Raw genomic sequence first — 15,628 nt, 5'->3', positions numbered from 1 at the left:
TTTGGCTCAGGTCATGATCTCACCGTCCTTGAGTTCAAGCCCCACGTCGGGCTCTGTGCTGACAGCTCAGAGCCTGGAGCCTGCTTCGGATTCTGTGTCTCCCTCTCTCTCTGCCCCTCCCCTGCTCAAGTTCTGTCTCTGTCTCAAAAATAAATAAACGTTAAAAAGAAAAGAAAACAAAACAAAACAGAAGGGCTGGATGAGATTGTGTCAGCTTCCTTTGAGCATCAGGTCAAAACAAAATTATCTTCCCAAAGCACAGTCTACTTAAAGAATTTCCTGCTTGAATATGCTTTTGAGAAATAATTAGAAATACACACCACTTTCTTGTCGCTTGGGGCAGACAACAGTCTTTGCTTTCTTTACATTATAAAACCAATTTTAAGACTGATGAGTTTGGGGCGCCTGGGTGGCTCTGTCGGTTGAGCGTCCGACTCTGGCTCAGGTCATGATCTCATGGTTTGTGGGTTCGAGCCCCACATCGGGCTCTGTGCTGACAGCTAGCTCAGAGCCTGGAGCCTGCTTCGGAGTCTGTGTCTCCCTCTCTCTCTGACCCTCCCCTGCTCACGCTGTCTCTCTCAGAAACAAAAAACATTAAAAAAAAAAAAAAAAGATTGACGATTTTTCACCGTGTTTGATGTGGGTTTTCTAGAATGATGTCAAATTTCCAGACACTTGCTTATTTGTTTGCAAATGGGAACGTTCACTTCACGCAAAAAATCTTACGGACAAATAAGCTGGGTGAGCTAGAATTCTGAGCTCCCGGAGGGTCCGATTCCTCTCAGACGTGGACAACAGTTTAACCCGGTAGGGAAGCAGCTTCCATTCTTCCAACCCTCATCGAAGTAAAACAGCCCTTCCCTCAACACTTCAGATGTTCCAGGCCCTCAGGGCTCAGAAGCACAGAGACCTGCAAAACTGAAGAAGAAACATCCCTGCCTTCTAGAAGCTTCCAACTCAGGAACCGTCTACAGGTAGTTAGAAGATAGCTAGCTGCATCATCAGTTGGGAATGTCACATGTATGGGGGACTGGAGACCAGAAAGGGGTTCTTTCTTTTTTTTAAAATTTTTTAAAATGTTTATGTAGTTTTGAGAGCAGGAGAGACAGAGCGTGAACGGGGAAGGAGCAGAAAGGGAGGCACGGAATCCGAAGCAGGCTCCGGGCTCCGGGCTGTCAGCACAGAGCCCAACGTGGGGCTCGAACTCATGGACTGCGAGATCATGACTTGAGCTGAAGTCGGACGCTTAACCGACTGAGCCACCAGGCGCCCCGAGGGAAGGGCTTCCTTCTAGCTGGAGGATCTGAGGTATGCCGTGAGGCAGGATCCGAACCCACGGAGACGCCGGTGACATGAGGAAGGCGTTCCTTAACGGACGGTGTGGGAGCAAAGGAAAGGAAATTAAGACAACTTTTGTGTGGTTGCTGGGGGAGGGGGCTGAGATGGAGCAGGGCGGCGCAGGGAAAGCCGTAATGACGAGGGAATTTATTTCGCACCTACTACAGCCGGGAGCACCGTACGTATTGTTTCAATCTACCATTACGACAACCTTGAACATCAATATTCCTGTCTTACAGATAAAGAAACTGACCCAGAAAGGTTAAGAAACTCATCTAAGATCTCTTAGTTAATAAGTGGTGAAACAAATATTCAAATCCAGGTCTCACTCCTTTTTTTTTTTTTTTGCTAGGCCAAGTTTCCTTAAAACCCAGCTAAGGATTCTGGACTTGACCCCACATGCAGCTGGGTGGGGGAGGACAAGGCAGCCGCACCACCGGGTGGTTCTGCTCAGAAAGGTCCCCCGTGTGTCCTGATTCTCTCTGGGAACAAGAGGCGAACCAGACACTGTCCTTGCCCTGAAAGAATGTATGATTTTGTGGGGAAAGCAGAGCAGGTAGGAGGCACTTCATTACAATGAGAACAATGGAAACCACGACCGTGGAAACACCCTCGGAAAGAAAGCTTCCCGGAGATGTCACCTGAGCACTTCTGGAAGACAATAAAGTTGAAGGAGGCGGGAAAGGCCGTTTTAGGCAGAGGGAAAGGAACAGTCTGGAAACAAGGCAGGAACCGGCGCAGCCCACATGTCTGCAGAGGGCAGGATGGCGAGAAAACCAGGCGGGGAGTTTCGAACTGCCTGCGGAGGTGCCCGGAGCCCCGGAGGTTTGAAGAGGGGGTGATGCAGTCCCAGCTGCGTGCTCGAAAAGTTTAGGGGGCCCTGGGGCAGGGGGACCCGCAGCAGGTGCAGCAGCTGGCTGGTGAAAGTGCAGGTGACAGAGCCCTGGCTCTCAAAACTAGTTTGGAGGTACCCTCATTGGGAGCTGGTGGTTACAGACAGGGGACGGGAGAGCGAGGGGAGTCCAAGGTGAAACCCAAATTCGGTCCTGAGCAACTGGGTGCAACGGTGAGGGAAGCCGCTGGAAGCGCGGGGCTGGCACGGACGGAGGGGCCGTTAGGCGGGTGGCGTGTCCGGGGAGCCGCGGGACTGCGAGCGGAGCCATCTGGGGCAGCGGGGTGAAGCCAGAATAGAGACGGAAGCTAAGAGCAGCCAGCACGCAGGTGGCTGTTGGGACCACAGGCGGGGACCCGATGGCCCAGGGGAGAAGGTGGAGACCGTGCAGTGCAGCACAGACAGCCGAGGTGGGAAGTCCAGAGAGAGAGGAGCGGCTGGTGTCGGGTTAAAGGCGGCGAGGAAGCAGATCAGAAAGCCTCCAGCTGCATGGCCGGGGACGGAAAGTCCTGTAGGCCGCCGGGAGACACGGGGCCTGGGGTGGCCCGACGGGCGCAGGACGCTTAGCTGGGAGCAGGAGGCAGGCAATGGCTACAGACACAGGGCCAAGACAGAGGCTTGTTTCTCAAGACGAGGAGAGGGCGCGTGGGGGGCTCAGCCAGTTAAGCGTCTGACTCTTGATTTCAGCTCAGGTCATGATCTCGTGGTCGTGAGATCGAGCCCCGCATCAGGTTCTGTGCTGGCAGTGTGGAGCCTGCTTGGGATTCTCTCTCTCTCTCTCTCTCTCTCTCTCAGCCCCTCCTGCACTCTCTCTTGCAAAATAAATAAGCTTTAAGGGAAGAACACAAAAGACCAGGAGAGACACAACCCAATGAAAAGGGCCAGAGAAAGACGGCAGGTCTGGGAGCGAAGACCAGCGAAGGCAGGGAGCAAAGCACGGGGAGAGGTCATGGGCTCCGCCAGCAGCACTGCAGGGGCGGAGAGTGGAGGGAGCTTGCTGGTTGATCTGTAGGGGAGACGCTACAAAGAGACAGCTGGCGCCTGAACAGATAAATCCTGATCCCTCCAGTTTTCATAAAGTAGGAGGCTGGGGGTGGGGGTGGGGAGGGACAGAAGCACATTTCTTAGGGACTCAGAAGAAAGCGATTTAGAGAATCTGCTGAACAAAACGGTAGAGGGAAACAGAGTTAGGACAAGTAAGAACAACTGTCAAGTGACATTAAACACATAGCTGATGCTGGAGAGCGGAAGTCATGGCCGAATCCACATCCAGGAGTGGTGTCTCCTGCAGTGGGTCCCAGGGTTCCAGAAGTGCAGAGACAGAAGTGGGTTGATCCAAGGCTGAAGTTTTATCACACGGAAGCAGGACGGGATGCTGAGGATGCTTGTGATTAACCACGGATTTCTAGTCTGGGAAAGAAAGGAGGGGTGAGAACACGAAAGAAAGGTCTGAGGCTGAAGCAGAGGGTCAACGGGAGAGAAGGTGTGAGTGGGAAGGGACAGTGTGTGGGGTTTAAGATTCCAGATGCGCTGCTGCTCTCAGGAATGACAAGGACCGGGATAGGGCAGCTGAAGAGGGGAAATGAGGTAATGGAATCGCAGAGGCCAAACTACAGACCCGGGCGGGGCTGACTCAAGTCAGCCGGGGGCTGGTACGGCTCAGGTGCAAGAGGAACAGTGCAGAAGGAGCCCCACGTCTTTAACGAACACAGGAGCAGGCGACAGGGCGCTAGAGTGGCATGTGAAGCGCCACTAGCCTCACACCGTGTCCCGGTGAGCACGGCCTTTGGCAGGATTTGGTCGAAACATCCCTAGGAAAAGACCCACGCAACCCACGAACGCATTCATGCCGCCAGGACAACGCCGTTTAAGCAGAATAGTGCAAGGACACTCCCAACCCATTCCTCAGGCAGTAAGAGGGCGGCCCAGCTTAGATACAATGGTCCTTCCCACCCACCCCACCCCCATCCTCCAAATCCCAAGTTCAAAACCAGTGTGTGCCCGGAAGTCAGGTGGTAATGCTGCCCCAGAACGTGGGTCACAGGAACGTGGAGGGGAGACCGATAGCCTTCCTCCTTCCTGACTCCCACCTTCAGGCTGCTGTTCCTGTGGCAGCTGCTGAACCCCACTGAACCCCCACCAAGTCTCCGTGGGTCTACCCTCCCCAGCCAGAGCACCTGGGTCACAAGCAGACAAGTGAGCAGTGAGACAGCAGCAGATCGTGGTACAGACAGGTCCACAGGGAGCGCCTGGGGGGGCTCAGTCAGTTAAGGGTCCGACTTCGGCTCAGGTCATGATCTCACAGTTGATGGGTTCAAGTCCCTCGATGGGTTCTGTGCTGACAGCCAGCTCAGAGCCTGGAGCCTGTTTTAGATTGTTTCTCCTTCTCTCTCTGACCCTCCTCTGCTTACTCGCTCTCAAAATAAATAAAAATGTTAAAAAAAAAAAAAAACTTTTTTAAATTAAAAGGTGGTAAATATGTGTGGTTAAAACCATAAACCTCTTATGCTTTAAAAAAACAAAAAAGAGGGGCGCCTGGGTGGCTCAGTCGGTAAAGCGTCCGACTTCAGCTCAGGTCATGATCTCAGTTTGTGGTTCGAGCCCCATGTCAGGCTGTGTTGACAGTTAGCTCAGAGCCCTGGAGCCTGTTTCAGATTCTGTGTCTCCCTCTCTCTCTGATCCTCCCCTGCTCACGCTGTCTCTTTTTCTCTCAAAAAAAATAAATAAAACATTAAAAAAAAATTAAAAAAAAAAAACAAAAAAACCCCAAAAAAACAAAGGGAGCTCCGATGTTGAGAAACTGAGGTTTATTTTTTAATGTTTATATATTTATTTTTCAGAGGGAGAGAGAGAATGAGTGGGGAAGGTGCAGAGAGAGGAGGGAAGGGGATGTGAAGCAGGTTCTGCACTGACATCACAGAGCCTGACGTGGGGCTTGAACTCACAAAGTGCCAGATCACGACCTGAGCCAAAGGCAGATGCTCAACTGACTGTGCCACCCAGGCGCCCCCAAATTGAGTTCTGAATGACGCGGAAAACACAAAAGCAAGTTGTTTATTCGACTTGTAATAGACAGCAATCCCCCTCACTCAGAAAGATTAAATACTTACTGCTCATATGGCAAATCTCTTAAAAGACAAAAATCTGGCTAGTAAATGAATTTTCATTTGCTCTAAGAAACCGAGTGTTGGGTCCTGTGTACAGTCATTAGTTGTAAGACCCGCAGGGCCTGAACACACAGCAGAGGCGCAGAGGCTGAGAGGTGAGGGGCAGGAGCTAGGCCACGCAGGAAAGAGAAGCGTAGGAAGAAAATATAACTGGTCCTGAGGCGCACAGCACCCCACACACCCACGCCGGGCATTCTCCTCACCACTACTGTGCACACCCATAATGCCTGAAGGCTGGCATTAGCAGGAGCTTTTTACAGGTGAGGAAATGAAGGGTTTAGAGGTTACAAGCCTCTGCTAATGTTACACGGATGATAAACGTTGCCGCTGGGGCCTGACCCCAAGCTTTTGGGGACTCCAGTCTGCTCCTCCCACCGATCAGCTTCGTGGCCGGTCTGTCACGCAAGGCTTGGAGTTCCAAAACCATTTCCGCTCTTAATCCCCAAGTTCAGGTGTGAATTTCGAACAAAAGAATGGCTGATAAAAGACAACAGAACAAAGTAGGACATGATGTTAGTAACCAAGTACGAGTGAGAAAACCTCAGCCAAGCCCCAAAGCACTTTCAGTGGATTAATCTGTTAATTTGATGAATTTCCAAGGCTAAAATTGAGGGTTATGGGCTTTCCCCAATATTTACGGATTTATCACCTGATTTATGTATGCTGTTTCACACAGAAATTGACATAAAAGAGAGGTGCCTGGGTGGCTCAGTCAGTTAACGTCCGACTTCGGCTCAGGGCATGATCTCATGGTTTGGGAGTTCGAGCCCCACATTGGGCTCTGTGCTGACAGCTCAGAGCCTTCAGTCTACTTGAGTCCCTGTCTGCCCCTCCCCCACTTGCTCTTTCTCTCTCAAAAAATAAGTTGTTGTTTTTTTTTTTTTTTAAAGAAAAGAAGTTAAAGTAAAAGAATGAAAGGCTGGTGTGTGGCCAAACACTGGGTCAGGCACTTTCTGGTCCCTTCAACCTGAGTCCCAGCTGAGCTGTCCTTACTCAGGAAGGCTTTTACCTGACAGCGTCCCCGACCTCCCCTCTTCTTTCTAGCTCTTCGCACAGCCCGAACCCTGGCAAGTATCCGCGAGCCACCTGTTCACGACCAATCCTCTGTGGACCTCAGGCTCCCCGAAGACAAGTGTGGCATTCCTGCTCACGGCTGTGTCCTCCGGGCACTCAGCAAGGAGGCTGACCAGCCAGACTCACCTGAACTCCCCGGGGTCCCTCCTCTTTACAGAGAAAATCCGTCCAAGGGGTGGCTGCCTCCCTCACCCCTCAGCAAGGCCAAGTTAACTCCCTATCCTTCTAAGCCGTTCCGTTCCACCGCATTAGCCCGCCGCACGTGTGCAAATGCAGTCTTGCCAGCCTCGAAACAGCGTGGCTATAAGTTACCAGGGACTGCAGAAGCATCCATCCGTTCTGTTCAGGTGCACACGCTGCGTCTGCCTAGCTGGGCAGGTGGGAGCAGCCTCCTTCAGCGTAAAGAAGTGCATCTAGCGTCTCTTCGGAAGGGTATGGGCCAGCAAGGTAGAGCACAACTAGGTTCATGTATTACTGAAGTTCTCCACTTTCCTTAGGGTTGTGGGTAGTAACCAGATCCCGTTTACTGAAATAGCCAGCTCAGCCTCAGAAAAAGAATTGACTAAGGTGTTACAAAAGGACATGAAATATCACCTATATGCCAGCTTAACAGAGGCCTAGTCAGGGTACCTTACCACACCTAAGCTTCAAATCTATCACAGACATCGATGGAGTGGGGAGTCTCCTTTTGTGGTTCAGAATTCATAGATCCCTCAGCCGAGAACTATAGTTTAGATGATTAAGACACCAAATGCGTGCCTATAGTGTTTCACTTGACTCGTATTTGTCTTTTTAAAGTTTACTTATTTTTGAGACAGAGAGAGTGCATGCATGAGCGAGGGAGGGAGAGAGGGAGACACAGTATCTAAGGCAGGCTCCAGGCTTTGAGCTGTCAACACAGAGCCTGATGCGGGGCTCAAACTCATGAGCTGTGTGATCACAACCTGAGCTGAAGTCAGAAGCTTAAAAATTTTTTTTTAATAGTTTATTTATTTTTGAGACAGACAGAGCATGAGTGGGGGAGGGGCAGAGAGAGAGGGAGACACAGAATCTGAATCAGGCTCCAGGCTCTGGGCTGTCAGCACAGTACCTGATGTGGGGCACGAACCCATGAACCGTGAGATCATGACCTGAACCAAATGCTTAACTGACTGAGCCACCCAGGCGGCCCAGAAGCTTGTAAACAACTGAGCCGCCCAAGTGCCCTCATTTGACTTGTATTGATACAAAGTTGGCATAACTAGGGTTACATGAAATTTCAACCTGATTTTCCCAAGCATTTTATTGGAAACTCGGCCTGAGGGGCACCTGGGTGGCTCAGTCAATGAAACATCTGACTTTTGGTTTCAGCTCATGATTTCAGTTTGTGAGATCCAGTCCCATGTTGGACTCTGTGCTGACAACGGAGAGCCTGCTTGCTTGGGATTCTCTCTTTCCCTGCCCCTCCCCTGCTCGAGTGTGCATGCTCTCTCTCAAAATAAATAAACTTTAAAAAAAAAAAAAAAAAAGGAAACTCAGCCTGGACCAAAATTGGACTTCAACCTGCTTGCACTTTGAGGCTCTGCAGTCAAACAAAAGCAGGAGATGCTTGCTCTACATGCAGCCCTGTGGCTGCCTTGCAATGTGACCTTGAGCAGTTCCTCCCTCAGCCACTTGCTTTCCCTGTCCATAAAACAAAAATGTCGGGGTGCCTGGGTGGCTCAGCTGGTTGAGCTTCCGACTTTGGCCCAGGTCATGAGCTAGAGGTTTGTGGGTCTGGGCCCCGCATCGGGCTCTGTGCTGACAGCTGTGCCTCCCTCTCCCTCTGCCCCTCCCCCTGCTGGCACTGTCTCTCTCTCTCTCAAAAATAAACATTAAAATTTTTAAAAGAAAACGTCCACTGCTCTAACATTCTCCATTCTGCAGCTGATGCAGACCACTGCCTTCCGACTGGAGGGAACTTCAAAAGGACTAGCCGTTTAAGAACTAACCAAAAGGAATTTCACAAGGAAGCTACGTCAGTTTGTGGGAAGGGAAATAATTTTGCATCATGAGTTCACCGCTCGAACCATTCCCCCAGCCTGTCACAATGGACATATGGCAAAATAAGACTGAACAGCTAGGCTTCTTATAACCCGTGAGTAAAGCACCATCTGAAAACGGGAAAGGTACCAACATTTTTAAACTTCTATCCCTTATCTCTCCCCACCCTGCTGGCTCACTGCTGACATTTGACCTCTCCATGCGTCTTCCTAAACCACAGGCTCTTAAAGTGGAGCTGAGCATTTAATGGAGGTTTCAGGAAAGAGACCATTAGGAAAATGAAGGAGGCAGGTGACCTCCAGAGTTGTGGCTAACAGTCCACATCTCTGTCCTGATTAGGTGGCCCAAGGACACAAAAAGATATTTGTCACCACATCTCCTCAACCATTGGTGACCTCTGACTTCTCGAGCTCCTGGAAAACTGCACGACTCAGGATTCTTCCAACATTCTAGGTTTTTTTTTTTTTTTTAATGTTTATTATTATTGAGACAGAGAAACACAGCATGAGTGGGGGAGGAGCAGAGAGACGGAGACACAGAACCCGAAACAGGCTCCAGGCTCTGAGCTGTCAGCACAGAGCCCTACACAGGGCTCAAACCCATCAACCGTGTGATCGTGACCTGAGCAGAAGTCAGATGCTTAACCAACTGAGCCCCCCAACATCCTAGTTTTTCCCGCAGTTGTTGACATTCGTTTCTGAAGGAGACTGGAAACCTTGGGCAAAGTCGGAGCTTTTGAGACCCTCTAAAGAGTCCAACACTATCATACAGAACTCCTGTCATGTTGCTTTCATTTTTGATGAGCCAAAAAGCGAACACCCATTCCACGTACAAGGCACTGAGCGAGAGACAGACAGGGCCATGACCTTTGCCCTCACAGGGGGAAAGGAAAAGCACCCAAAATCTGTGTTACGAGAAATACCAGCTTCATTTACTAACACTAATCATTTGTCTTGCTGCTAAAACAAAAAGGGACTCTAGACATTCAGAGGGAACGCTCATCGGCTCAATTCACTCTACCCGAAAAGAAGAGAAAAAGCAGTAAAATTACCTGAACTTTTAGAGCCATGGTTCTGAAATGGCAATTTACCCTGTCCTTTTCAATTGACTTTCACCTTCTGCAGCAAGTGCGAGCACGTTAGTGTTCACACAGCGCAGATCTTTGCTCATCTAGTCATGTGACCTTTTGTAGCCAAAGCACTGAAAGCAAGAACACCTCCTGCCACAGAAAAGTCCAGGCTTATGTTAAACAGCTCACCTGCTCTGGGGCAGGTGTTAAAAGCTACTCATGGAGCAAGTGCAAGGAAAACACTTACGGACATCTTAATGCTGTGCTGCACCTGCTGTCTTTCTCGAGTTCTAAACCCCTTTCGGTTTTCTCTCCTTGATGGTGAACATCTATAGATCTAGGGTTCAAAAGCTAAGTAGGTACTTCCCCCACTTCTTTTGGATCTGGGGGGAAGTATCAAGTACTTACAAAGACATTTTCCTGTCAATTACTAGAGAGTGGGAAAAGTGAAATGAAGCCACATACAAAATTCTCCCACAACTGGTTTTCACTTGCGAAATATTTATGCACAATTTATAAGCTACGGAGCCAGAAATGACTTATTTCAACAGATCTTACTTTGCCAAAATGTGTGGGTGCAGAACTCCAAGGGGAATTACTCAGGTTTTGAAACTCAGAGGCAAAGAGAAAATGATCTAATTTTTCACTCTTTATAACTGAAATTCGCAAAAGTCGAGTCGACTAAATTATATCCACCTAGTCACTTTTTAATCAGAATGAATTAACTTTTCTCTAATATGGTATCCGAGGCACCTGCTCGTTTCAACGAGTTGGACCTAAGAACCGATGGATCGCAGTCCAGAAAAATCATGGGCTTCAACTGCAGGAACACTATTCCAAGAAGCGTGGAGAACGTACGCACTCGGTGAATTTACACGGCGCTACACTGGGCAAACGAGTACAACAAAAGACACGCCTTCCCAGATCTCCTTAAAAAATCAGGGAGTCTTTATTTTTACGGCTTTAAACCAACTGTCAGGTCGACCAAAAGGATAAGGGCACCTCGCTGCACCAGCTATTCGGGAAGGCTGAACTTGCCGTTAATTCGTGCCAGGAAGAATCCAGGCTCGGTTGCAGGTAGAATGGAGAAAGGGGGGGGGGAGGGGAGGGAGGCCTTTTAAAAGATGAGACGAATGCAAAGCCTGGCGGGCACAGGGAGGAGTGTCTATGAAAGTGAGAAATAGGTGAAGACGGTGGTCAAGGAAAACACTGATTGGCTGGAGAGCGAAGAAAGGGAAGCTCAGAAGGAAATTCTAGAAAGCCACAAGGAGCCGAGCGACACGACGAGCGGCGGGGGCCCCGCGGTTCCAAGCTCTACGGCGAAGCGGGCACCCAACGGCCCCGTCTCAGGTTTCCGCGGGTCACAAAAGGATAACGGACATCCTCCCAACGGTGGACCTGGGGGCTCCGCGCGCCGCTTCCGCCCGGCCGCCCCGCCCCGGCCGCCCAGCGCGGCCCACCTGCGCTCGGCACCCCGGGCCCCGCGCCTCGCGGGGAAGGGCGCTCGCGGCGAGATGCGGGCCCGCGGCCATTCTCATCTGCGGCCCGCCCGCCTTTGTTCGCCTGGCCCCGCACACTCACCGCCGCCATCGCCCGCCCGGAGCCAGGCGCCGAGAGCAAACGCCGCCCGACGCGAAAAAGGAGGCACAGGCGTTTCTCGTCAAAGCAGACTTTATTGGGCGCCGGGGCCGCCCCGCGCGCGCCGCCCGCTCCCCCGCGCGCCGTCCTCCAGGCCGCCTGTCTGCCTGCCTGCGCCCGCGCGCGCGGCCGGCCCCGCCCTCCCCAGCAGGCCCCCTCCCCCGCGGCGCCGGGGACCGCGCACCGCTCACCGGCTCCCGAGGCGGCGGCTGCAGCGACGACGCCCCGCTCCCGAGTGCGGCCCGGGCCCGGGGCGGCGGGTCTCGCTGCTGTGGCACCGCGGAGGGCGGGAGCCGCGCGACTCTCAGCGGCGGGCGGTGGCGGCGCGCTGACGTCACGCGCCGCGGCCAGGCGGCGCGCGCGGGGGCCGCCCCGTCGACCCCAATCCGGGAGGAGCCTGGGTGAGTGGGCGGGGCTACGGCGGCGAACGGGCAGATCGATTGGCAGAGGGGGCGGAGCGAGAGGTCCAGTGGGCGAGTGGGAGCGAGGCGGGGCGGGCCGAGGCCAGCGCGGAAGTCTCGCGAGGCCGAGCCCGAGCGGAGTGTGGCGGCGGCGGCGGCGGCGAGATCTGGGCTCGGGGTGAGGAGTTGGTATTTGTGTGGAAGGAGGCGGAGGCGCAGGAGGAAGGGGGAAGCGGAGCGCCGGCCCGGAGGGCGGGAGGAGGCGCGGCCAGAGCGGGCGGCCGAGGCGCGGCGAGGCGGGGCGCCGGGGCGAGCAGCGGCCGAGCGAGCGCGGGGCGCACCGAGGCGAGGAGGCGGGGAAGCCCGCCGCCGCCGCCGCCGCGCCCGCCCCTTCCCCCCGCCGCCCGCCCCCTCTCCCCCCGCCCGCCCGCCGCCTTCCTCCCTCTGCCTTCCTTCCCCACGGCCGGCCGCCTCCTCGCCCGCCCGCCCGCAGCCCCGGAGCCGAGGCCGCCGCGGCCGTGGCGGCGGAGCCCTCAGCCATGGCCTCGGGCGACACCCTCTACATCGCCACGGACGGCTCGGAGATGCCGGCCGAGATCGTGGAGCTGCACGAGATTGAGGTGGAGACCATCCCGGTGGAGACCATCGAGACCACGGTGGTGGGCGAGGAGGAAGAGGACGACGACGACGACGAGGACGGCGGCGGCGGCGACCACGGCGGCGGGGGCGGCCACGGGCACGCGGGCCACCACCACCACCACCACCACCACCACCACCCGCCCATGATCGCGCTGCAGCCGCTCGTCACCGACGACCCGACCCAGGTGCACCACCACCAGGAGGTGATTCTGGTGCAGACGCGCGAGGAGGTGGTGGGCGGCGACGACTCGGACGGGCTGCGCGCCGAGGACGGCTTCGAGGACCAGATCCTCATCCCGGTGCCCGCGCCGGCCGGCGGCGACGACGACTACATCGAGCAGACGCTGGTCACCGTGGCGGCCGCCGGCAAGAGCGGCGGCGGCGGCTCGTCGTCGTCGGGAGGCGGCCGCGTCAAGAAGGGCGGCGGCAAGAAGAGCGGCAAGAAGGGCTACCTCGGCGGCGGGGCCGGGGCGGCGGGCGGCGCGGACGCGGGCAACAAGAAGTGGGAGCAGAAGCAGGTGCAGATCAAGACCCTGGAGGGCGAGTTCTCGGTCACCATGTGGTCCTCAGGTGAGCGCCGGCGCGCGCCGGCCCCCGGGATGTTTTTGTTTTGAAGGGAAGCCATGTTTTATGTGTGTGATGGGCGCCGCCATCTTCTTCGCAGGGCAAGTATGGCGGCCCCAAAAGATGGCGGGCCGCGGCGGGGGCGGCGGGCCGGCGGGCCGGCGGGCCGAAGATGGCGGCGGGAGGCGCGGCGCCGCCCGCTAGGCCGCAATGGCGTAGTTTCCCCGGGCGGGGCGGCCGCGCGGCGCGGGGCGGGGCGGCGCGGCGGGGCGGGGCGCGCTCGGGCCAACGGACGGCCGCCGGCCCGTTGTCCGCCGCCCCCGCCCGGCTGGCTCCCCGCGAGGCCTGGGGGCGGGGGGCGCGGGGCGGGCCTCGGCTGGGGTGCGCGGAGCTCGCGCCCGGCCGGGCCGCCCGCCCGCCGCCGCCGCCTTTCCCTCCGCCTTCCTCTGGGGGGCGTCTCGGCCCCGCCCCGCCGCCCTCCCCTGCCGCTGCCCCGGACCCTCAGCTGCTCCCGAGAGGCGCCTTCCGCTCCCACGCCCGGCGCGCAGGCCGGCCTCTGCCCGCGGCTGCGCTCCCCGTGCTCCCCGCGCTCCCCGCGCTCGCCTCGGTGGGGCGGGACTTGGGCGGCACGTAGGGCTCGCGTGTGCAGGCTCCGCGCCGCGGGCGAGGTCCTCGCTTCCCTCCTTCCCCCCCGCCCCCCCCCCCCGCAGCACGTCAGGGCGAGGGTCCGCGAGGTTTTGTGGATTGCTCTTAACCCTTTGCGTTTGGGGACGTTTCAGTTGGTCAGGTGTTCGGCGCGTTGCAAATGGGTCTGTTATCTACGCAACTGGGGACGTTTGTCACTAAAGTCGAGTCCTTTAAGTCTCTGCTCGATTTTTAGTTGCTAGAAGGCCATCTATCTACTTCCCTCGTGAAGAGAAAGCTTCTGCAGAGTCAGAGAAAATATCTAGGGCAACGGGCTTATTACCTGCGTGTTGAAGTCTTTTTCTTTCTTTTTAAAAAAATGTTTTTATACTTTACTTGATAACGGCGGGAACGCTGGCTTTTTTCCTGTGGGTATCTGTCCCGTTCCTTTTTTTCACACGCTCCCTACTTAAACTGCCAGCGTAGTGAGTACGCTGAGAATGACCCGCCATGGCTAGTTAATCTTCTGCTTGCGAAGGTCCCGCTTGGTACTGAGTTTCCGTTGTGGAATCCTTCCCCCAGGATTACTTTACCGCTGCCGCGTCGTTCTCCGTTCTGGACGGAGCCTCGCAGTGCGAAGACCCTTGAGGATTGTTAACAATTGAGGGGAACAAATGAAGCGGTTGGTGGGAAGGCTGGTCTGGTTGTAGCCCCCGAAAGCCCCGAGACGAGGTACCTAACCTGGGACGGGTCTGTGACTCAAGAGGACCCGGCGAAGGGATCCGGGTTGTTGCCAGAATTCAACGGCAAGTCTTAATAGGCGCTGCTGTTGGGGATTTCAGAGTGTCTGTGGAAGTCTTAGGAGTTTGAGTTTAGTAGGAGGTACCTGTTTAAATGAGACCTGTCTGCTCACTTCCTGGTTATCAAAGTACCTTCTGTAGATTCTGGAAGCTCTAGAATGAGCGCATGTACACGTATTGTGTTGAAACTAAAAACCATGTTTTTCCATTAATATGAGTGCTTGTTGAATTTTGCTGAATTCAGGATACCACTTGAAATCAGATAGTGACGTAAAGATACGCTAACCACATAAAACTAAATTTATTTTTTTCTCACAGTGAGGACACGTTGGTTTCTCAGGGTGTTATGTATTCTGTATTTGATCTTCCCACATTGCTTACCCACTTTTCCATACCCAGAAAACTTGGTAATGGCAGCTTTACTTGATGAAGTGATGCGTATCAAGCCAGCCAGTCGGGGGAAAGTCGGAGGGGCCTGACTAATGGGGGTTAACTTACAATTAAGTCAGCATTGAAAAGTCATTATTTCCCCTGTGCAAGTGGCTGCTTACAGAGCTGCACAGTTTGGGGTTATTTTAATGCCCGTTTCTTTGCCACAGTTAGTTGTCTGCGTTGCAGAGTACTCTGTGCATAAAGCTAATTATACATATTTGATGGCAGTCACATATTTCCTCAGACCTGTTTCGTGGCAGGCTGTCCCCTCGTCCTTGTGGTTTGGAATTAACGCCAAAAGAGACGCTAAATAGTTCGTGATCCACTGCACGTCCCAAATACAAATTCTGAATGTAGCGTAATCTTTGGAACTGAAAGAAGGAGATCATTGATGATAAGTGAAGAAATCAAAGCAGCTTCATTGTTAGGCTGAATTTCTGCATGTTTGTGTGTTGACCGTGGTAGGCAGTATGCTCCGTGCTTTCACCTGCTCAAGCCTCATTTGATCTCAGGCATGAGAGTTTTAGCTACACTGTGGTTTCACAAAAAACTCTTTAGATTGGAAATGAGCTGTGAGGTGACAGTTTTGTCCAAGTCCAAGCTTAGTTACCTGAAGTCTTTATAAAAATAATTGTACACGGGGTATTCTCAGGGCTCTAGTTATTTGCTAGTATCTCTTGGTTAAGAAAAAAAATGTAGTGGGAGCCAGCGTGTTTGTGGGAACCAATTGGAATTTTATAGGTTTCGGTTGCTTGTTTGCCATCTTACTTTAATTTCCCACAGAGTAACTGCAGTCTGTGTGATTGCCATCTTTTTAATGGAATAACAGCGAGGGAATCTAGTGGTTGTATACTAGAGCAGTTTTCAACCTGAAAGGGTCCTTAGAAATCTACTTTTTCGTTTCCTCTTTTTCAACTGATACCGTTCACATGGGCACAATTCAGTGGCTTGTACCATATTCACCAGGT

General features: G+C 53.9%; 1 protein-coding gene across 1 annotated transcript in view; it reads left to right on the top strand.

Moving 5' to 3' along the window:
• The first annotated feature begins 11,902 nt into the window (after positions 1–11,902).
• YY1 (YY1 transcription factor) overlaps positions 11,903–15,628 on the top strand; it is a 33,223-nt gene continuing 29,497 nt past the window's right edge. Inside the window, exon 1 of the mRNA XM_039252933.1 lies at positions 11,903–12,810. Coding sequence (XP_039108864.1) covers positions 12,141–12,810 — 670 coding nt within the window. The 5' untranslated portion in view covers positions 11,903–12,140. The remainder of the gene's footprint in view (positions 12,811–15,628) is intronic.

The sequence above is a fragment of the Hyaena hyaena genome, unplaced genomic scaffold, assembly GCF_003009895.1.
Source record: "Hyaena hyaena isolate Hyena2069 unplaced genomic scaffold, ASM300989v1 scaffold_427, whole genome shotgun sequence".
Classification (NCBI taxonomy): Eukaryota; Metazoa; Chordata; class Mammalia; order Carnivora; family Hyaenidae; genus Hyaena; species Hyaena hyaena.
Note: the sequence above shows the minus strand (reverse complement) of the source record. Positions and strands in the feature narration are given on the sequence as shown.